Source organism: Anolis carolinensis, unplaced genomic scaffold (assembly GCF_035594765.1).
Source record: "Anolis carolinensis isolate JA03-04 unplaced genomic scaffold, rAnoCar3.1.pri scaffold_11, whole genome shotgun sequence".
NCBI lineage: Eukaryota > Metazoa > Chordata > Lepidosauria > Squamata > Dactyloidae > Anolis > Anolis carolinensis.
Genome location: NW_026943822.1, coordinates 1,078,775 through 1,103,169, shown reverse-complemented (window position 1 = coordinate 1,103,169; position 24,395 = coordinate 1,078,775). Strand labels below are relative to the sequence as shown.

At 43.1% G+C, this 24,395-nt stretch overlaps 1 protein-coding gene across 1 annotated transcript in view; it reads right to left on the bottom strand.

The window, feature by feature from the left end:
- itga11 (integrin subunit alpha 11) overlaps positions 1–24,395 on the bottom strand; it is a 98,229-nt gene that overhangs the window by 69,137 nt on the left and 4,697 nt on the right. The window contains exon 2 of the mRNA XM_062963156.1: positions 12,392–12,503. Coding sequence (XP_062819226.1) covers positions 12,392–12,503 — 112 coding nt within the window. The remainder of the gene's footprint in view (positions 1–12,391; positions 12,504–24,395) is intronic.

Below are 24,395 nucleotides of genomic sequence, written 5' to 3'. Positions count from 1 at the left end.
AACTAGCTGTGCCCGGCCACGTGTTGCTGTGGCGTATGGGAATCCTTTGTTGGCCAGGTGGAGTAGCAGTAAATAGCCTTGCAGCCTCAAAGCCTGGCCGTATTCTTCTTATGGGAATCCTTGTTGAGTTAGAATGCAATGGAATAAGCTTGCTGCTTGGAAGGCTGGGTACTTGCGTTCTAGGGGATTGGTTTTTTGGACTGCTGGAATTGCAATGAATAGCCTCGCTGCTTCAAAGCCTGGCTGCTTGCTACCTAGGGGACTCTTTAGTTGGCCAGCTTCAATAGTACAGAGTAGTATCGCTGCTTCAAAGCCTGGCCACCTTCTATCAATTGGTCTGGTTAAATTGCACTGAATAGCCTTGCAGCATCAATGCCTGGCTGTGTTATACCTAGGCCAATCCGTTTTTGGGAGAGCAGGGTGTGTGTGTGAGTGAAGGACATACCTTGGATGTGTTGGTGTATTGTGGCCAAATTTGGTGTGATTTGGTTCAGTGGTTTTGTTGTTTACTTAGTCCTACAAACATATATATATAACCAAGAGACTTCAAGCAAGATATATGATTTTTTAAATTTTTTGAAACATTTTCCGTGGTTCCAAAGTAGTGAAATAAGGACATCACTACAGCAGCAAGAATGGTTTATGCTAAAAAAAAAATGGAAACAGGAAGAAGTGCCAACAAAAGAGGACTTATTAATTAAAATAATGGACATCATGGATATGGATAAATTAACGTTCTTACTGAAAAAAGTCACAGGAAATAATGTTAGAAGTACAGACTGGAGTCTCCTTAAAGAATACATGAAAATCTAACAAAATAGAATTATAAACATAGCTATTTGTGTGTGTATATATACATATAAAAGACTAGCTGTGCCCAGCCACGCATTGCTGTAGCAAAGTGGTGGTGGTATTGGTCAAAAATTGTTGTGTAATTTTTATTTGAAGTTCTTTGTATTTTTTAATTAATTTTATTGTAAGTTATCTTTTTATTTATTATATTTTATTATTTTCTTGTATTATTTTTAGTTATTTTCTGTTATTATAGTATTTTATTGTATTAATTTTTTAGTGTTTAAAATTATTTTTTAGTGTTTTTTTATTATTTTTTATTGGGTTGCTAGGAGACCAAGTTGGAGGAGCTTAGCCTTCTAACTGGCAGAAATTGGATAAAAGCAATTATTCCTCTCTCTCTAATTAGGACTTTATTTTTCTTTTCTTTTTGTTGTATCAACCTAGAGCCGTGGATGATGGGTTGTGTTGTCAAATTTCGAGGTTGGGGGGCCTGTAGTTTTGTTGTTTTGTGGGTCGCCGTGATGCCATCACTCTTTTATATATATAGAAGAAAGGAAGACCCAATAGAAAAGAACACAGAATAGGGGTGAGGAAGGGTAGAAAATGGGGGGAAAATGATAGACAGTGTTTGGAACTACTGCAAAGAATGAAGAATGGTAGTACAAGTTTCCCCTTATATATACAATTTTTTTGTCTTTTTCTTTTTTCTATTTTATTTTATTTTTTTCTACACATTTTTAGATACGTAGGTATATATATAGATATATATCTGTCTTTTTTTTCTATATATACTCTATCTTCTTCCCTTTTCCCTACTTTTCTATAACACACAATGTGCCCCCACTTTTTATGTATTCAAAAAATCTTCTCTTTCAATAAAAATTATTTTAAAAAAACAAAGTAGTGAAATGTCAAAGCACTAGAAGCTCTGGAGTGGATCTAGCAGCAGCTGTATTCTACAAAATCTGTATATGTAACCCTTTAATAAATGTATCAACTTGTTGATTTTTGTGTAACTTGTATCTTCTATATAATGTGCCATTTCCTAAAAGTATAAGGTGTATCAAACGAAATACAGTAGAGTCTCACTTATCCAACATAAACGGGCCGGCAGAACGTTGGATAAGCGAATATGTTGGATAATAAGGAGAGATTAAGAAAAAGCCTATTAAACATCAAAATAGGTTATGATTTTACAAATTAAGCCCCAAAACATCATGTTATACAACAAATTTTACAGAAAAAGTAGTTAAATACGCAGCAATGCTACATAGTAATTACTGTATTTACGAAATTAGCACCAAAATATCACAATATATTGAAAACATTGACTACAAAAATGCGTTGGATAATCCAGAACGTTGGATAAGCGAGTGTTGGATAAGTGAGACTCTACTATATATCAAAATGTATCTAGGGCACAGCTACCTATCAGTGCTCCTGGTCTACACAATCCCTTGAGGAAGGAGACCATGACCAGGATACCTTCAGCTATGTGATGTCTCAGGCACCTTTGGCCCCTGATCCTGCAGCCATTGCTGATCAAACTGAAGAGGATTTGGATTTTTTCCCACCGCAGCAAGATTCAATCCCTTTCCAGATGTCTCCTGTTGACATTGCCGTGCCAGAGCCAATTAAGAATGCCCTTGAGATGTTGCCGGCTCTTCCCAGATCTCCGGAGAGTTTAGAGTTTGATAGAAGGGCTACTTTCAAAACAGATCACTCTCAAAGACAAAGTTTAAGGAGAAGTGTGAGAGTAGCAGAGCGAGGCGATTGTGGCTAAGCCAGTTCTCTTGGGAAGAATTGGGGAGGCAGGCATCTGGTGCCTCGTTGTTAGCAGCTCGTTTCTCTTGGGAAGATTTGGGGAGTCGAGCACCTGCTTGGAGGAGCTCTTGGACTTCAATAAAAGTTCTGCGCAGAGAATCTCTGTCACGGTGTCAACTGAACTTCTGATGGAAGAATACATCGTCTCTTGATCCTGAGCTTCCAAGCGGCCTGCGGGCGCGCTTACTCTCGAGTAGACCGGGCGTTGTGTCTCGTCCCTTGCCAAGTTTGGACTACGTTTCAGATCCATAACGAACAGCCCTAGCCTTGCCTTGAAACCTTGTTCTGGACTATTACTTCAAGTACTTTCCTGAGGAACTTTGCTCCTTTCCCCACTCAAACTTCCATTAAGTTTGAGTGTGTTTCGGTTATTGGATTTTGGAATTTGGACTCTAATATTGGACATAAAACTTTCAGTCTTTGGACTAATTTTGATCTTTTCTAAAAGGTCAACTGCTTGACTATCTATTCTGCTTATTTTTGTTTGAAACTTTTATTGCTTTAATAAAGATATTAGATTGTTTATTGGCCTCCGTGTTGGTTCCCAGTGTTTGCGCTGCCTAGGAGTGTTACAAGCTATTTCCCAAGCCAGATAACTATCCAAATCTTTTGTGTATGTCTGCAGGTAGAGATTATCCTCTTTGTCATCAGAATAAACACAGGATATTTTCATTCAACTTGAGGCTGGGAATTTGCCGCTCCTGTGGAAGAGGGGGCTCAGCAAATATGAATACATTAACTTTCTGTAGGGAAGTCTGGAATTACCAACCACTTTTGTCTTTTAGGTTTTGCACCTTTGTTTCACACTGAGCTGGCAAAGTGTGTTAAATCGCTGAGCTGCTGAACTTGCGGACCAAACGGTCCAGGTTCAAATCCAGGAGCGGAATGAGCGCCCGCTGTTAGCCCCAGCTCCTGCCAACCTAGCAGTTCAAAAACATGCCAATGTGAGTAGATCAATAGGTACAGCTCCGGCAGGAAGGTAATGGCGCTCCATGCAGTCATGACCTTGGAGGTGTCTGCGGACAACGCCGGCTCTTCGGCTTAGAAATGGAGATGAGCGCCAAACCCCCACTGGACTTAACATCAGGGGAAAACCTTGACCTTTTTATGATAGTTGTTTTTTACTACATGTTGTATTATATGTGGCATTTAATTTTGCCATTGTGTAGGACCGCTCCCCCTGGGGGAGAAGAGTGGTATAGAAATTAATTAAATAAACAAACAAATAAATAATTTGCAAAACAAACTCTTTTGTCAGCCCACTTGGGTCCTAATTAAGCAGAAAAGTGGCGTTTAAGTGGAATAAATAAAACAAGCAGCGGGTTGGGTTTTTTGGTTTTCCGGTTTTCCATGGCTGGCGTTTTTTGGCAGTTCCCTGAAGGTCCTGCATTGCAAAACTGGCCCTTGGACCGTCCAAAATTAGAAAATTCTGCCCCTGAAAAGGCGAGGCATGTAGAAAGGGAAGCCGCGGCAGCAACCTATTCTGGGGAAAACCCCATAAGAAGATCCCTTTCAACGAGGGCTTTCCCTTCCTGTTTCCTCCAAATCTGACACAACTGTAATTTGGACAGATGTTCTCTTTTGGGAAGAGAGACTTCTAATTACATGGAAGGGTTTAACCCATTGCTTGGCTTAAGAAAGGCTGTTCTTAAAGGGGGGAAATATGCATATTGATGTATCAAATGGGTGCTCCTGGCCAGGTGGGTGACATGTTCCTGGCGCTCACAGTCTCCTACTCAGTGGGAACCACAGCCATTTGTGGACACGGGTGGCTGTCTGTGCACACACACGCACATACACACATTTTTCACTTTTATTATGTGTCTAGATAGATAATATGGATGATGCTATGGAGCATTTTTGGAACTTTTATCATTTGTTTTGAGCTTTGGTTTCAGGTTCCGATGCCTTGAGTCCACCTGGAGAAAGGTGTCATAGAAATGTCCTCAATAATAAAATAATATGGACTGAAGCGCCATGTTATCGCCTCTTTTAATGGCCATGTTTTCACTCCATCGAAGCTGATTGTTATGTATTTTATACTGTTGTATTTTATATTGTGTATTTTATACTATTGTGATTGTTGTGTATTTTATATTGTTGTATTTTATACTGTTGCATTATATATTGTATATTTTATACATAGGAACCCTGGTGGCGAAGTGTGTTAAAGCACTGAGCTGCTGAACTTGCAGACTGAAAGGTTCCAGGTTCAAATCCCGGGAACGGAGTGAGCGCCCGCTGATAGCCCCAGCTCCTGCCAACCTAGCAGTTCGAAAATATGCCAATGTGAGTAGATCAATAGGTACGGCGCTCCATGCAGTCATGCCAGTGGCCACATGACCTTGGAGGTGTCTACGAACAACGCCGGCTCTTGGGCTTAGAAATGGAGATGAGCACCAACCCCCAGAGTCAGACATGACTGGACTTAAGGTCAGGGGAAAACCTTTACCTTATTTTATACTATTGTGATCGTTATGTATTTTATATTATTGTATTTTATACTGAAGCTGTGATATTGATCTACTGTGATCGTTATGTATTTTATACTGCTGTATTTTATATTGTGTATTTTATATTGTGTATTTTATACTATTGTAATTGTTATGTATTTTATATTGTGTATTTTATACTGTTGTATTTTATATTGTTGTATTTTATATTGTGTATTTTATACTGTTGTATTTTATATTGTGTATTTTGTACTACTGTGATTGTTATGTATTTTATATTGTATTTTATATTGTGTATTTTATACTGTTGCATTTTATATTGTGAATTTTATGCTGTTGTGTTTTATCGTATGTTGTTGGGCTTGGCCCCATGTGAGCTGCCCCGAGTCCCTTCGGGGAGATGGAGTGGGATATAAAATACAAAAATAAACTTCTTCTTCTTCTTCTTCTTCTTCTTCTTCTTCTTCTTCTTATTATTATTATTATTATTATTATTATTATTATTATTACAATGCCCAGAATCCTGCCAGGAAGCTGATTATGGGATTCTGGGAGCCTGAACCCTGACGTAATTTTGTTCTTATCCCTTGGAGGAGAATTGTTGTTTATTCGTTGAGTCGCTTCTGACTCTTCGTGGCCTCCTGGACCATCCCAGGCCAGAGCTCCCTGTCGGCCGTGGTCTCCCCCAGCTCCTTCAAGGTCAAGCCAGTCCCTTCAAGGATCCCATCCATCCATCTTGCCCTTGGTCAGCCTCTCTTCCTTCTTCTTCCCTTTTCCCCAGCATCACTCTCTCCTGCAAGCTTTCCTGTCTCCTCATGATGTGGCCAAAGTCCTTCATCTTTGCCTCTGATCTCCTTCCCTCCAGTGGGCATCTGGGCATTATTTCCTGGCGTCTGGACTGGTTGGATCTTCTTGCCAAGGAGATGTCATCCTCCAAATTCCTGCTCGGTGTCTCTGGCTGTGAGCCAGGCCTTCCAAGAGAGATTTGGGGAAATGGGTTTTGCAGAACAGCGCGAGGATTGCATCCGGTGAGACGGTGCCGCCTCCCGGGAGCTTCTTCCCTTTCGCCCAAATTACAGGAAGATGGAAGACGTCACGTCTGCGCTTGTACGGTGCTCACGGCTGCAAAGGGTTTGGAGGCCCGATGCCAACGTCCCTGGCCCAGCCAACCAGCCCTCGATGCAGCAGCCGGGCCGTGGAATGCAGGAAACACATCCTATTATCCTGCAGCTTTGGCAACACATTGCACTATGTCACGCATTTTTGTTCCTGGGTTATAAATGTCATTCCCTAATTGGTTCTATCATAACAACAGGGGAGAAGTTTATTAAACGGCACACACTTTGTTCGTGCGGGAGGGACATCTCGCAGCACATTTTGGGGCGGTTTTTCAATGAGTATCTCATCCTACGAGTCTTAATAATAATAATAATAATAATAATAACAACAAACGCAATTAAGGCCAAGATCGAAAAATCAGCTGATGACCCAAAATGCAGACTCTGCAAGGAAACCGACGAAACCATTGATCATATCCTCAGCTGCTGTAAGAAAATTGCACAGACAGACTACAAACAGAGGCACAACCATGTGGCCCAAATGGTTCATTGGAACTTATGCCTCAAGTACCACCTCCCAGCAGCAAAGAACTGGTGGGATCACAAACATGCAAAAGTATTGGAAAATGAGCACGCAAAGATACTGTGGGACTTCCGAATCCAGAGTGACAAAGTTCTCGAACACAACACACCAGACATCACAGTTGTGGAAAAGAACAAGGTTTGGATCATTGATGTTGCCATCCCAGGTGACAGTCGCATTGACGAAAAACAACAGGAAAAACTCAGCCGCTATCAGGACCTCAAGATTGAACTGCAAAGACTCTGCCAGAAACCAGTGCAGGTGGTCCCGGTGGTGATGGGCACACTGGGTGCCGTGCCAAAAGATCTCAGCCGGCATTTGGAAACAATAGACATTGACAAAATCACGATCTGCCAACTGCAAAAGGCCACCCTGCTGGGATCTGCATGCATCATCCGAAAATACATCACACAGTCCTAGACACTTGGGAAGTGTTCGACTTGTGATTTTGTGATATGAAATCCAGCATATCTATCTTGTTTGCTGTGTCATAATAAAATAATAATAATAACAACTTTATTTTTATACCCCGCCCCATCTCCCCAATGGGGACTCGGAGCGGCTTACATGGGGACCAAGCCCGAAAACATACAACAATAAAATGATAAAACAATTATACCAACAGTAAAACATCAATATCAATAAAACCATCATAGTAATCAACATATAGCATAAAATATTAAAAGCAGGAGAGTAAAACAAGGATCTGGGCCAACCCATTCAACGCAGTTTGTGACACAAAAACCAAGTCTCTGGAGTAGAACAAAGTAAGGACCGCACAGTCAAAGAGCAAATAACGAACTGGAAAAAAATGGAATCGAGATGTCACAACCAGGGTAAAGATTTGCAAAATGAAAATGTTACCTAAAATATTGTTCCTTTTTCAAACACTACCGGTTAATATTCCATCTATACACATAATAAAAGTGAAAATATGTATGTGTGTGTGTGTGTGGATATTATGCATTTTGTACAATTAAAAAACTGACTTTTTCAAGTAGTCTGAATATCCAAGCTTCGGTAGGATATTATAAACATACTTATTCATATTTAATTTGTCGACTTCTTTAAAACACTGTGTTTTCGAAGGCTCTTATGGCTGGAATCACAGGGTTGTTGCGTGTCCTCCGGGCTGTCTGGCCATGTTCCAGAAGCATTCTCTCCTGACGTTTTGCCCACATCTATGGCAGGCATCCTCAGAGGTTGTGAGGTATATTAAAACCTACTTTTGCTGAACGTGGTGCCAAGTTAGAACTCCCAGATTCCTCAGCCCTTGTGTATGCATTGCTTTCTTCTTGGCGGAGGAGGTTTTTTGGAAATGAACCAGGACGGTCGGTCTTCACGCAGACAGTTTAATTGTCTGCTCTTTTTCTCACTTCTGGGCCTTAGATCACGGGGAACGTGAAGCCGAATGCAATGCTCTGCCAGAGGGTTCTGCAAACTCTTACCAGAATTATAAATCAATCTGCGTGTCTCAGGTTAGGAGACCGAGCCGTGTGCGAAGCCTGCTTCCAATAAGCAGCACACCTGCCCAAAAGGTTCAGGGTTTTCCAGCAACGGCATGACATAAGCCGCAGGGCCTGACGCAAGACTATTCTACTGACAGTTGCCTCGCGAGACGGGCCAGAGCGTGTGCTTCTCTTCCTCTTTGCAAACGGCGCAGGGAGCCAAGTGCACTAAATCAGGGAAGAATGAGCTTCTGGAAAGACAAGGGTGAGCTCATGCGCTGGATGCCGTTCAGAGGAGCGCACATTCGCTCACCCCGTGGCTTGCTTTCCATCCTTTCCACCGCTACGGAAAGACCCCAAAATTAGTGGCACTGGAGAAGGAGGACAAGGAAACCTGAACCTGGGGTGCATCTACACAGTAGAATTGGATTATACTCGAGTATATACAGTAATTTTACTGAATATACTCCGGGCTGTGGCGCAGGGGGCCGGGCTGTGGCGCAGGCTGGTGAGCAGCCTGCTGCAATAAATCACTCTGACCATGAGGTCATGAGTTCGAGGCCAGCCCGTGTTGGGGTGAGCACCGACAATAAAAAAAAAAATAGCCCCTACTCGTTGCTGACCTAGCAACCCGAAAGAGAGTTACATCTATCAAGTAGGAAATAAGGTACCACTTATAAAAGTGGGGAGGCAAATTTAACTAATTTACGATGCTGGAATGAGGAAGTGCCGTCAGAGTGGATGATGAAGCAGCTGCTCCCCCCTGTGGCCAGAATCGAACATCCCCTCAGGAGAGGGTTAAATTGCCTCTGCGTCTGTCTGTCTCTGTCTCAGTTCTATGTGTTTATGGGCATTGAATGTTTGCCCTGTGTGTGTATAATGTGATCCGCCCTGAGTCCCCTTTGGGGTGAGAAAGAAGGGCGGAATATAAATACTGTAAATAAATAAATAAATAAATTTATTGGTATCTCATCTTATACTTCAGTCAATGTTTTCCCAATTTTTTTGTGGTAAAATTAGGTGCCGCGGCTTATATTTGGGTCGGATTATACTCGAGTATATACGGTAATTTTATTGGTATCTCAGTTTATACTGGAGTCTATTTTTTCCCAGGTTTTTTGGGGTAAAATTAGGTGCCGTGGCTTATATTTGGGTTGGATTATACTCGAGTATATACGGTAATTTTATTGGTATCTCAGTTTATACTGGAGTCTATTTTTTCCCAGGTTTTTTGGGGTAAAATTAGGTGCCGTGGCTTATATTTGGGTTGGATTATACTCGAGTATATACGGTAATTTTATTGGTATCTCAGTTTATACTGGAGTCTATTTTTTCCCAGGTTTTTTGGGGTAAAATTAGGTGCCGTGGCTTATATTTGGGTAGGATTATACTCGAGTATATACGGTAATTTTATTGGTATCTCAGTTTATACTGGAGTTTATACTGGAGTCTATTTTTTCCCAGGTTTTTTTTGGTAAAATTAGGTGCCGTGGCTTATATTTGGGTTGGATTATGCTCGAGTATATATGGTAATTTTATTGGTATCTTGGCTTATACTTGGGTCAATGTTTTCCCAGTTTTTTTGTGGTAAAATTAGGTGCCTCGGCTTATATTCGGGTCAGATTATACTCGAGTATATATGGTAATTTTATTGGTATCTCAACTTATACTTGAGTCAATGTTTTCCCAGGGTTTTTTTGGTAAAATTAGGTGCTGGGGCTTATATTTGGGCCGGATTATACTCGAGTATATACGGTAATTTTATTGGTACAGTAGAGTCTCACTTATCCAAGCCTCGCTTATCCAAGGCATTTTTGTAGTCAATGTTTTCAATATATCGTGATATTTTGGTGCTAAATTTGTAAATATAGTAATTACAACATAGCATTACTGCGTACTGAACTACTTTTTCTGTCAAATTTGTTGTATAACATGATGTTTTGGTGCTTAATTGGTAAAATCATAACCTAATTTGATGTTTAATAGGCTTTTCCTTAATCCCTCCTTATTATCCAAGATATTCGCTTATCCAAGCTTCTGCCGACCCGTTTAGCTTGGATAACTGAGACTCTACTGTATCTTGGCTTATACTGGAGTCAATGTTTTCCCAGGTTTTTTTTTAGTAAAATTAGGTACCTCGGCTTCTATTCGGGTCGGATTATACTCGAGCATATATGGTAATTTTATTGGTATCCTGGCTTATATTTGAGTCAATGTTTTCCCAGTTTTTTGTGGTAAAATTAGGTGCCGCGGCTTATATTCGGGTTGGATTATACTCGAGCATATACGGTAATTTTATTGGTATCTCGGCTTATACTGGAGTCAATGTTTTCCAAGTTTTTTGTGCTAAAATTAGGTGCCGCGGCTTATATTCGGCTTATATACAGTACTTTTTTGGAACAGGCTTTGACTTTGAGCCCATGGAAGAGGCTGAAATGATTGGAAATTCCTCTCTGAATATTTGGTGGGCAGCCAGGAGCGGGACCGGCTCTGCTCGAGTTCTTTCCTTTCCTTTTTCGCACATTCTTCCCCCAATTTGCTTCTTTTCAGCAGCTTTTCCTTCCAAAGGCCTCCCGCTTGCAGCCGTTCTTCTTTTCCCTTTTTTTTCCATTGCAATGACTGACAGTCATCTGGTTTTCCCTTTCGCATCACGTTGTGGTTTGGCTTCTGGGCCTTTGACGTTTCGCAACCCTCCCGCCGGCCAATTTTCGGGTCCAGAAGGGCTGCCCGTCCGTCCATCCGTCCCTTCGTCCTTCTCTTTAGTGACTCACACTGTAACCAATATGAGTCATTGTGGCTTTACAACAGCATTTTTTGCCGTTTGATTTATTATTTGGAGGTTGTGGGAAACAAGGGGGAAATGATGCTCTGGGAGGCATCGCCTTTCAGGCTCTCCGTGGATGTCGGGCCTTTGCTCATTAGTCTTATTAAACTACCGTATATACTCGAGTACAAGCCTAGTTTCTCAGCCCTTTTTTTAAGACTGAAAAAGCCCCCCTCGGCTTATACTCAGGTGAGGGTCCTGGTTGGCTTATATTTGGGTCGGCTTATACTTGAGTATATATGGTACATTTATTATTTTTCTCTATTATTATTGGTATTACTACATTTATTATTTTACTCTATTATTATTGTTACTATTACATTGATTTGACTCTATTTTTATTGTTATTAATACATTTATTATTTCACCACCTAGCAACAACCTATTTGGTGACATCACAGAGGGACACTTCACCCAGAAACAGCCTAGCCAGTGACATCACAGATGGTCACTTCACCCAGAAATATGCAACTCTTCACCTAGCAACAGCCTATCCTGTGGCATCACAGAAGGCCATTTCACCTAGCAATGGCCTAGCCAGTGACACCACAGAGGGACACTTCACCTAACAACAGTCTAGCCAGTAACGTCACAGATTGCTACTTCACCCACCAATACCCAACTCTTTACCTAGCAACAGCCTATCCTGTGACATTGCAGAGGGCCACTTGACCTAGCAACAGCCTAATCAGTGACATCACAGAGGGCCACTTCACCTAGCAATGGCCTAACCAGTGACATCACAGAGGGCCACTTGACCTAGCAACAGCCTAACCAGTAACATCACAGAGGGCCACTTCACCTAGCAATGGCCTAACTAGTGACATCACAGAGGGCCACTTCACCTAGCAACACCCAGCACTCCGCCTAGCAACAGCCTATCCAGTGACATTACAGAGGGCCACTTCACCTAGCAACTCCCAATCCTTCACCTAGCAATACGCAACTCTCCACCTAGCAACAGTCTATCCGATGACATCACATAGGGTCACTTCACCTATCAACAGCTGTTGTGGTACAAACAAACAAGCATGCACACATACATACATACACAATTCAAAGTATGTATGTATGTATATATGTATGCAACATAATTTTAGACCCACACAAACAAATGTCTGCATACAACAGCCTATCCAATGACATCACATAGGGTCACTTCACCTAGCAACAGCCTTTGTGGTACAAACAAGCAAGCATGCACACATACATACATACTTTGACTTGTGTATGTATGTATGTATGTATATATGTGTATATGCAACATTATTTTAGACCCACACAAACGATTTCTACACATCCAGCTTTGCTCCAGAGCAACCATCACAGAGACCACAAGCAGGACATTATTGGTTATGAACCTACAAATTGTCATTCAGTCGAGGAACAAGGGATGATTCCTTTACCATTTCTTCCCATTGATTTCGTGCTGCTGGACCGTGTAGCCGAAATACGCCTCCTTGGAGCCCGGTATGATCCGCGGCCTTTTGGTGTCGATGTTGAAGGCGTCACTGAAACCTGGGGGAGAAGAGGTGTTTTTTAAGATCAAGTGTGCAAAGAGGAGACCAAAGTGGAGCGTCTGGACCAGGTATGGGAAAACTTGGACTCTCCAGGTGTTGTGGACTTCAACCACAATGGTGGGAGTTGAAGTCCAAAACAATATCATCGTACAGTCCTCCAGTATGACTCTACAATATGTATCCATGAAACATTGACCAGGATTGCTACTTACATATAACCAAACCTGTGTAAATTAAATTATATTTGCAAGTTTTTCTGCCAAAGTCGAAATGTGGAGGACGTGGTTAACGCTAATGATGTATTGCATGAACAAAAGCTATGGCATGTCTTCCAGTTTGACTCTGTTGCCATTCTCTTCCTCTCTGCCCAATTAGCCCTGAAATATCAGCCGTGGATGAAGAGATGCAAAAGGTTGTTGGATGTCTTTTCCCCCAATATAATTTATAACTGCTGCCCTGCATTGTAGTGGAAAGAACAGAGACCCAAGCGGGGTCTGGCCTTTCTCAAATATGATGGAACTTGTGTTGGAGGCCAGAAGGGATACAACTGGAGTTAATAATAATAATAATAATGACCCAAAATGCAGACTGTGCAAGGAAACTGACAAAACCATTGATCATATCCTCAGCTGCTGTAAGAAAATCGCACAGACAGACTACAAACAGAGGCACAACTGTGTGGCCCAAATGATTCATTGGAACTTATGCCTCAAGTACCACCTCCCAGCAGAAAATAACTGGTGGGATCACAAACCTGCAAAAGTATTGGAAAATGAGCAGGCAAAGATACTGTGGGACTTCCGAATCCAGACTGACAAAGTTCTGGAACACAACACACCAGACATCACAGTTGTGGAAAAGAACAAGGTTTGGATCATTGATGTTGCCATCCCAGGTGACAGTCGCATTGACGAAAAACAACAAGAAAAACTCAGCCGCTATCAAGACCTCAAGATTGAACTTCAAAGACTCTGGCAGAAACCAGTGCAGGTGGTCCCGGTGGTGATGGGCACACTGGGTGCCGTGCCAAAAGATCTCAGCCGGCATTTGGAAACAATAGACATTGACAAAATTACGATCTGCCAACTGCAAAAGGCCACCCGACTGGGATCTGCATGCATCATCCGAAAATACATCACACAGTCCTAGACACTTGGGAAGTGTCCGACTTGTGATTTTGTGATATGAAATCCAGCATATCTATCTTGTTTGCTGTGTCATAATAAAATAATAATAATAAAACTTTATTTATACCCCACCACCATCTCCCCGTGGGGACTCGGGGCGGCTCACAATGTTACAAAAGTAACAGCGCAAATACATTAAGAATATACACAGTTTAAGACACAAGAAGATGAGTTGACTCGGATTCCAGCATTTGGATGCAAGCATCAATGGGCTTGTTTGGGTTTTTGACGGGTGCATTTCTATGTTATAGAAGGAATGCACTTTGGGAGGAAATAGCATGGGAAAAGTTTATTAAACCGCAAAAACTTTGTTTCATCTGGGACATCCTGCAGCACATTTTGTTCTATAACGCTTCGAAATTGCGGGTTAGATCCGACGTGATAACCCGCGTCGGAACCACATTCGCAAGTCGGAATAGATACGATTTTATTCCGATTTACGAGAATTCCAAGATTTTTGCTCTATAACGCTTTGAAATCACGGGTTAGATCCGACGTGATAACCCGCGTCGGAAGCAGTACGCAAGTCGGAATAGATACGATTTTATTCCGATTTACGAGAATTCCAAGATTTTTGCTCTATAATGCTTCGAAATCACGGGTTAGATCCGACATGATAACCCGCGTCGGAACCACGTTCGCAAGTCGGAATAGATACGATTTTATTCCGATTTACGAGAATTCCAAGATGTTTGCTCTATAAGGCTTCGAAATCACGGGTTAGATCCGACATGATAACCCGCGTCGGAACCACGTTCGCAAGTCGGAATAGATACGATTTTATTCCGATTTACAAGAATTCCGAGATTTTTGCTCTATAATGCTTCGAAATCACGGGTTAGATCCGACATGATAACCCGCGTCGGAACCACATTCGCAAGTCGGAATAGATACGATTTTATTCCGATTTACGAGAATTCCAAGATGTTTGCTCTATAAGGCTTCGAAATCACGGGTTAGATCCGACATGATAACCCACATCGGAACCACGTTCGCAAGTCGGAATAGATACGATTTTATTCCGATTTACGAGAATTCCAAGATGTTTGCTCTATAAGGCTTCGAAATCACGGGTTAGATCCGACATGATAACCCGCATCGGAACCACATTCGCAAGTCGGAATAGATACGATTTTATTCCGATTTACGAGAAGTCCAAGATGTTTGCTCTATAAGGCTTCGAAATCACGGGTTAGATCCGACATGATAACCCGCATCGGAACCACATTCGCAAGTCGGAATAGATACGATTTTATTCCGATTTACGAGAATTCCAAGATTTTTGCTCTATAATGCTTCGAAATCACGGGTTAGATCCGACATGATAACCCACGTCGGAACCACGTTCGCAAGTCGGAATAGATACGATTTTATTCCGATTTACAAGAATTCCGAGATTTTTGCTCTATAATGCTTCGAAATCACGGGTTAGATCCGACATGATAACCCGCGTCGGAACCACGTTCGCAAGTCGGAATAGATACGATTTTATTCCGATTTACGAGAATTCCAAGATTTTTGCTCTATAATGCTTCGAAATCACGGGTTAGATCCGACATGATAACCCGCGTCGGAACCACATTCGCAAGTCGGAATAGATACGATTTTATTCCGATTTACGAGAATTCCAAGATTTTTGCTCTATAATGCTTCGAAATCACGGGTTAGATCCGACATGATAACCCACGTCGGAACCACGTTCGCAAGTCGGAATAGATACGATTTTATTCCGATTTACAAGAATTCCGAGATTTTTGCTCTATAATGCTTCGAAATCACGGGTTAGATCCGACATGATAACCCGCGTCGGAACCACATTCGCAAGTCGGAATAGATACGATTTTATTCCGATTTACGAGAATTCCAAGATGTTTGCTCTATAAGGCTTCGAAATCACGGGTTAGATCCGACATGATAACCCGCGTCGGAACCACGTTCGCAAGTCGGAATAGATACGATTTTATTCCGATTTACGAGAATTCCAAGATGTTTGCTCTATAATGCTTCGAAATCACGGGTTAGATCCGACATGATAACCCACGTCGGAACCACGTTCGCAAGTCGGAATAGATACGATTTTATTCCGATTTACAAGAATTCCGAGATTTTTGCTCTATAATGCTTCGAAATCACGGGTTAGATCCGACATGATAACCCGCGTCGGAACCACGTTCGCAAGTCGGAATAGATACGATTTTATTCCGATTTACGAGAATTCCAAGATTTTTGCTCTATAATGCTTCGAAATCACGGGTTAGATCCGACATGATAACCCGCGTCGGAACCACATTCGCAAGTCGGAATAGATACGATTTTATTCCGATTTACGAGAATTCCAAGATTTTTGCTCTATAATGCTTCGAAATCACGGGTTAGATCCGACATGATAACCCACGTCGGAACCACGTTCGCAAGTCGGAATAGATACGATTTTATTCCGATTTACAAGAATTCCGAGATTTTTGCTCTATAATGCTTCGAAATCACGGGTTAGATCCGACATGATAACCCGCGTCGGAACCACATTCGCAAGTCGGAATAGATACGATTTTATTCCGATTTACGAGAATTCCAAGATGTTTGCTCTATAAGGCTTCGAAATCACGGGTTAGATCCGACATGATAACCCGCGTCGGAACCACGTTCGCAAGTCGGAATAGATACGATTTTATTCCGATTTACGAGAATTCCAAGATGTTTGCTCTATAATGCTTCGAAATCACGGGTTAGATCCGACATGATAACCCACATCCGAACCACGTTCGCAAGTCGGAATAGATACGATTTTATTCAGATTTACGAGAATTCCAAGATGTTTGCTCTATAAGGCTTCGAAATCACGGGTTAGATCCGACATGATAACCCGCATCGGAACCACATTCGCAAGTCGGAATAGATACGATTTTATTCCGATTTACGAGAATTCCAAGATGTTTGCTCTATAAGGCTTCGAAATCACGGGTTAGATCCGACATGATAACCCGCATCGGAACCACATTCGCAAGTCGGAATAGATACGATTTTATTCCGATTTACGAGAATTCCAAGATGTTTGCTCTATAAGGCTTCGAAATCACGGGTTAGATCCGACATGATAACCCGCGTCGGAACCACGTTCGCAAGTCGGAATAGATACGATTTTATTCAGATTTACGAGAATTCCAAGATGTTTGCTCTATAAGGCTTCGAAATCACGGGTTAGATCCGACATGATAACCCGCATCGGAACCACATTCGCAAGTCGGAATAGATACAATTTTATTCTGATTTACGAGAATTCCAAGATTTTTGCTCTATAACGCTTCGAAATCACGGGTTAGATCCGACGTGATAACCCACATCGGAAGCAGTTCGCAAGTCGGAATAGATACGATTTTATTCCGATTTTCGCTCATGCCTACTTTCTACTTTAAATGTTAACCTACCGGCAAGTTTTCCTGTGGTGCATTGGAAAAAACAATGGAGGGACATAATTGCATTTCTATTTTTTGCCGTTCTAGGGAGCTCTGTGCATAAAATGCCTACGATTAATCAGGGGAAGGACTAAGCTCATGGAAAAGAAGATCTAAACTGGAAGATTTTATTATTACACAAGTTACCATAGCAACACCCTAACGGCCTAAAGATACATACATTTTCCTCTGAATTACACACGCACACAGGCAAAGCCAAAAGTGACACTCACACGGAGAATTATGGCCTGTGGATGGATGCACACATCAGCAACTTCAAGGTTCACTTGGGGCCAGGCAAAAAAACCTGTGGAAATTGCATAGGGATTATCTTGGTGCCCCGGACGGACGCAACGACGGTTAATGCCGATGCTCAATGCTAATCCCGCTCTAATAGGTGTGAGTCACTGAAAAATATTAAATTAGGAGCGAGAAGTTGTGTGGGTTTAAAGTGTGCATTGATATGAGCTGGCATCCCGCTGCGGAGTTTGCAATTCGGAAAAGAACCGAGTCGTTCGGCACTGTCCATATTGGAGCGGTACCTATTGATCTACTCGCATTTGCATGTCCATAGATGCCTCCAAAGTCATGTGACCATGGGCATGACTGCATGAAGTGCTGTTACCTTCCAGCTGGAGCTGTACCTATTGATCTACTCGCATTTGCATGTCCGTAGAGGCCTCAAAGTCATGTGGCCATGAGCATGACTGCATGAAGTGCAGTTACCTTCCCGCAGGAGCGGTACCTATTGATCTACTCATATTTGCATGTCCATAGATGCCTCCAAAGTCATGTGACCATGGGCATGACTGCATGAAGTGCAGTTACCTTCCAGCTGGAGCTGTACCTATTGATCTACTCACATTTGCATGTCCGTAGAGGCCTCAAAGTCATGTGGCCATGAGCATGACTGCATGAAGTGCAGTTACCTTCCCGCAGGAGCGGTACCTATTGATCTACTCATATTTGCATGTCCATAGATGCCTCCAAAGTCATGTGGCCATGGGCATGACTGCATGAAGTGCTGTTACCTTCCAGCTGGAGCTGTACCTATTGATCTACTCACATTTGCATGTCCATAGAGGCCTCCAAAGTCATGTGACCATGGGCATGACTGCATGAAGTGCAGTTACCTTCCCGCAGGAGCGGTACCTATTGATCTACTCATATTTGCATGTCCATAGATGCCTCCAAAGTCATGTGACCATGGGCATGACTGCATGAAGTGCAGTTACCTTCCAGCTGGAGCTGTACCTATTGATCTACTCGCATTTGCATGTCCGTAGAGGCCTCAAAGTCATGTGGCCATGAGCATGACTGCATGAAGTGCAGTTACCTTCCCGCAGGAGCGGTACCTATTGATCTACTCATATTTGCATGTCCATAGATGCCTCCAAAGTCATGTGACCATGGGCATGACTGCATGAAGTGCAGTTACCTTCCAGCTGGAGCTGTACCTATTGATCTACTCACATTTGCATGTCCGTAGAGGCCTCAAAGTCATGTGGCCATGAGCATGACTGCATGAAGTGCAGTTACCTTCCCGCAGGAGCGGTACCTATTGATCTACTCATATTTGCATGTCCATAGATGCCTCCAAAGTCATGTGGCCATGGGCATGACTGCATGAAGTGCTGTTACCTTCCAGCTGGAGCTGTACCTATTGATCTACTCACATTTGCATGTCCATAGAGGCCTCCAAAGTCATGTGACCATGGGCATGACTGCATGAAGTGCAGTTACCTTCCCGCAGGAGCGGTACCTATTGATCTACTCATATTTGCATGTCCATAGATGCCTCCAAAGTCATGTGACCATGGGCATGACTGCATGAAGTGCAGTTACCTTCCAGCTGGAGCTGTACCTATTGATCTACTCACATTTGCATGTCCGTAGAGGCCTCAAAGTCATGTGGCCATGAGCATGACTGCATGAAGTGCAGTTACCTTCCAGCTGGAGCTGTACCTATTGATCTACTCACATTTGCATGTCCATAGAGGCCTCCAAAGTCATGTGACCATGGGCATGACTGCATGAAGTGCAGTTACCTTCCCGCAGGAGCGGTACCTATTGATCTACTCATATTTGCATGTCCATAGATGCCTCCAAAGTCATGTGGCCATGGGCATGACTGCATGAAGTGCTGTTACCTTCCAGCTGGAGCTGTACCTATTGATCTACTCATATTTGCATGTCCATAGAGGCCTCCAAAGTCATGTGGCCATGAGCATGACTGCATGAAGTGCAGTTACCTTCCCGCAGGAGCGGTACCTATTGATCTACTCATATTTGCATGTCCATAGATGCCTCCAAAGTCATGTGACCATGGGCATGACTGCATGAAGTGCTGTTACCTTCCAGCTGGAGCTGTACCTATTGATCTACTCGCATTTGCATGTCCGTAGAGGCCTCAAAGTCATGTGGCCATGAGCATGACTGCATGAAGTGCAGTTACCTTCCCGCAGGAGCGGTACCTATTGATCTACTCATATTTGCATGTCCATAGATGCCTCCAAAGTCATGTGGCCATGGGCATGACTGCATGAAGTGCTGTTACCTTCCAGCTGGAGCTGTACCTATTGATCTACTCACATTTGCATGTCCATAGAGGCCTCCAAAGTCATGTGACCATGGGCATGACTGCATGAAGTGCAGTTACCTTCCCGCAGGAGCGGTACCTATTGATCTACTCATATTTGCATGTCCATAGATGCCTCCAAAGTCATGTGACCATGGGCATGACTGCATGAAGTGCAGTTACCTTCCAGCTGGAGCTGTACCTATTGATCTACTCGCATTTGCATGTCCGTAGAGGCCTCAAAGTCATGTGGCCATGAGCATGACTGCATGAAGTGCAGTTACCTTCCCGCAGGAGCGGTACCTATTGATCTACTCATATTTGCATGTCCATAGATGCCTCCAAAGTCATGTGACCATGGGCATGACTGCATGAAGTGCAGTTACCTTCCAGCTGGAGCTGTACCTATTGATCTACTCACATTTGCATGTCCGTAGAGGCCTCAAAGTCATGTGGCCATGAGCATGACTGCATGAAGTGCAGTTACCTTCCCGCAGGAGCGGTACCTATTGATCTACTCATATTTGCATGTCCATAGATGCCTCCAAAGTCATGTGGCCATGGGCATGACTGCATGAAGTGCTGTTACCTTCCAGCTGGAGCTGTACCTATTGATCTACTCACATTTGCATGTCCATAGAGGCCTCCAAAGTCATGTGACCATGGGCATGACTGCATGAAGTGCAGTTACCTTCCCGCAGGAGCGGTACCTATTGATCTACTCATATTTGCATGTCCATAGATGCCTCCAAAGTCATGTGACCATGGGCATGACTGCATGAAGTGCAGTTACCTTCCAGCTGGAGCTGTACCTATTGATCTACTCACATTTGCATGTCCGTAGAGGCCTCAAAGTCATGTGGCCATGAGCATGACTGCATGAAGTGCAGTTACCTTCCAGCTGGAGCGGTACCTATTGATCTACTCACATTTGCATGTCCATAGATGCCTCCAAAGTCATGTGACCATGGGCATGACTGCATGAAGTGCAGTTACCTTCCAGCTGGAGCTGTACCTATTGATCTACTCACATTTGCATGTCCGTAGAGGCCTCAAAGTCATGTGGCCATGAGCATGACTGCATGAAGTGCAGTTACCTTCCAGCTGGAGCGGTACCTATTGATCTACTCACATTTGCATGTCCATAGATGCCTCCAAAGTCATGTGGCCATGAGCATGACTGCATGAAGTGCAGTTACCTTCCAGCTGGAGCTGTACCTATTGATCTACTCACATTTGCATGTCCGTAGAGGCCTCAAAGTCATGTGGCCATGAGCATGACTGCATGAAGTGCAGTTACCTTCCAGCTGGAGCTGTACCTATTGATCTACTCGCATTTGCATGTCCGTAGAGGCCTCAAAGTCATGTGGCCATGAGCATGACTGCATGAAGTGCAGTTACCTTCCCGCAGGAGCGGTACCTATTGATCTACTCATATTTGCATGTCCATAGATGCCTCCAAAGTCATGTGGCCATGGGCATGACTGCATGAAGTGCTGTTACCTTCCAGCTGGAGCTGTACCTATTGATCTACTCACATTTGCATGTCCATAGAGGCCTCCAAAGTCATGTGGCCATGAGCATGACTGCATGAAGTGCTGTTACCTTCCCACAGGAGTGGTACCTATTGATCTACTTGCATTTTCATGTACATAGATGCCTCCAAGGTCATGTGGCCATGAGCATGACTGCATGAAGTGCTGCTACCTTCCTGCTGGAGCAGTACCTATTGATCTACTCGCATTTGCATGTCCGTAGACACCTCCAAAGTCATGTGGCCATGAACATAACTGCATGAAGCACTGTTACCTTCCTACCGGAGCAGTACCTATTGATCTACTTGCATTTGCATGTCCATAGAGGCCTCAAAGTCATGTGGCCATGAGCATAACTGCATGAAGCACCGTCACCTTCCTGCCAGAGCAGTACCTATTGATCTACTCACATTTGCATATTTTTAGACTGCTAGGTTGGCAGAAGCTGCGGCTAGCAATGGGAGCTCACCCTGCTTCCCCGGATTCAAACCACTGACCTTTCAGTCAGTAAGTTCAGCAGCTCAGCGGTTTAACCAGCTGCGCCACTGAGGGCTCTTTAGCACTGAGTAACTGTAAGTAAATGAGAGATAGGTACTGCAAAGAAGTTTCCCTTTTGTTTTGGCTCAGCATTAAAATGACTGTTTGACGCAAATCTGATGCTCACCCTCATTTTGGGAAGATCATTTAGCCCAAAAAAGATGAGTGTTCGATTCAAGTAAATAGAGTATTTTAGAGATAGATTTCAGTACGTTGGATAGCTCCAGCGAGTAATTCTCCTTGAACCCAGGCCCTGCTGTCAGATCAGCAGCCCATTCCTAACACTTCCATCAGAAGGAAGTATCATACTTTGCTCCCATTGCCGGCTGCTCCAGGTCATGTGGCCGGCATGACTACATGGAGTGCCGTTACCTTCCCGCCGGAGCGGTACCTATTGATCTACTCACATTGGCATGTTTTTGAACTGCTAGGTCGGCAGAAGCTGGGGCTAAGAGCGGGCGCTCACTCCGCTCCCGGGATTTGAACCGCTGACCTTTTGGTCCGCAAGATTAGCAGCTCAGCGCTTTAACACACTGTGCCACCAGGGGCAATCAATAACACTATCTGAAAAAAAAAATAGTGTTACATCCTCGAATGGGTTTGCATGGAAAACGTCTGCAACTCTTGCGTTGAAATAGGCTAATGCAACTGAACCAAGATACCAGATCTGAACCATGGATCAATGCACACGGGATAGGGCATTTCATGTGTACTCTCTCGCTCTCTCTCCATGACTTTTAATTGAATACCGGTATTATTTATTATTATTTATTATTATTTACAGTATTTATATTCCGCCCTTCTCACCCCGAAGGAGACTCAGGGCGGATCACATTGTATACATATAAGGCAAACATTCAATGCCCATATACACATAGAATAAAGACAGAGACAGACGCAGAGGCAATTTAACCTTCTCCTGAGGGGATGTTCGATTCCGGCCACAGGAGGAAGCAGCTGCTTCATCATCCACTGCGACGGCACTTCCTCATTCCAATGGCAGCTAGATGATTTTTATGGAGTTGTACATTAGTTAAATTAGCCTCCCCATTTTATAAGTGGTACCTTAATTTCCTACTTGATAGATGCAACTATCTTTCGGGTTGCTAGGTCAGCAACGAGCAGGGGTGATTTTTTTTATTTTTAATTGTGGGGTGCTCACCCCGCCACGGGCTGGCCTCGAACTCATGACCTCTTGGTCAGAGTGATTTATTGCAGCTGGCTGCTCACCAGCCTGCTCCACAGCCCGGCCCCTGGACAAAAAATGTATTCGACACTGGACAAAAATGCCCAACCCTTGCCATAGGGGAAGGTCTGGACTACTGCTGCCAGCATCAAGAAAATGCAAGAGAATTTAGGCTCAAATACATTGGTCGGAAGGGCACGGTGCCCAGAGCATCTACCTGGCGGGAGCAAAGCGGTCTGCATCTCTGCTCAGTCGTGCTTTCTTGGGAGGCAGCCCCGCTGACTCTGCGCATAGAATACGGCATCGGAGAACCTGTGGTTACTCTGTGGCGGCCCATCCACGCATGGAAGACATTTCTAGACAATGTGATCATCCGGTCATGGATACGCAGCGCACGCCTCTGCCAAGGTCAACCCCATGCTGGTAGCAGCACAAAACCAATGCTTCCAGCCCATCAGAAGTGTCAGCACCTTATCCATCTCTCCTTCTGTCTTTCTTTTATTTTATGATCTTTATTCAAAGTTTTATATATAAAAAAATGAAAAAAAGAAACATCTATATATATATATATCTTGATAAGAAAATAGTGTTTTTCCATCGAAAGTGGGAGAACATTTATTTTGTTAGAAAGTAGGAAAAAAAAGAGTAGAGAGGATAGAAAAAAAATAAAATAAAATAAAGGCTAATAAAAAATAGTGTTTTTATAAAAAAAGAAAAAAGAAAAAAAAAGAAGAAAGAAAAAAAAAAGAAAAATGTTGATTTCCATCTTCCTTTGGCTGGTTCTGCAAGAAAATTCTGATAAGTCAATCAAATCCATATCCCCTTCGTCCTTATCAGATTCTAAGATTGAATTTATTCAGCAGATGGGATTAAATTTTATTTGTTTTAAATAGTCCTTTACCAGGTCCCAGTTGGTTTCTTTCTTAGGCAAACCTTGACTTGAAGATAACCAGTAAGTAAGCCTATCCATGTTCATCACGTCCAAGACTTTAATCAGCCATTCCTCCTTATTTGGGGCTCCTTCTGTCCTCCTTCTGTCTTTCTTTCCTCCCTCAACTGTTCCCTCCATCACCACAAAGGCTGGATGATGGGGAGCAGGACGGAGTCAAGGAAACCTCAGATCTTGTGGCTCTGAGTTGCTCAGCTTCTTTACGAATGGAGCTGGAGGAACGTCCTATCAATACCATGGATGGCTCTTAGAGACAACGGTGGTCAAACTCTCCCCCAAAGTCAAAATGGGGCCATAATATTAGAAAGGATGCTCAGGCTTTGGAAAGGAGTCATCACGTCTTCAAGACCTGCGAAGGGAGTCCGTCCAAACCAAGGCTGATAGGATGCCAGTTTACACCAAACAAAACCGGAACTTCAAGGCAAGAAGACAAGGCTCACGAGAAAAGACTTGGGAAAAGAGGAAG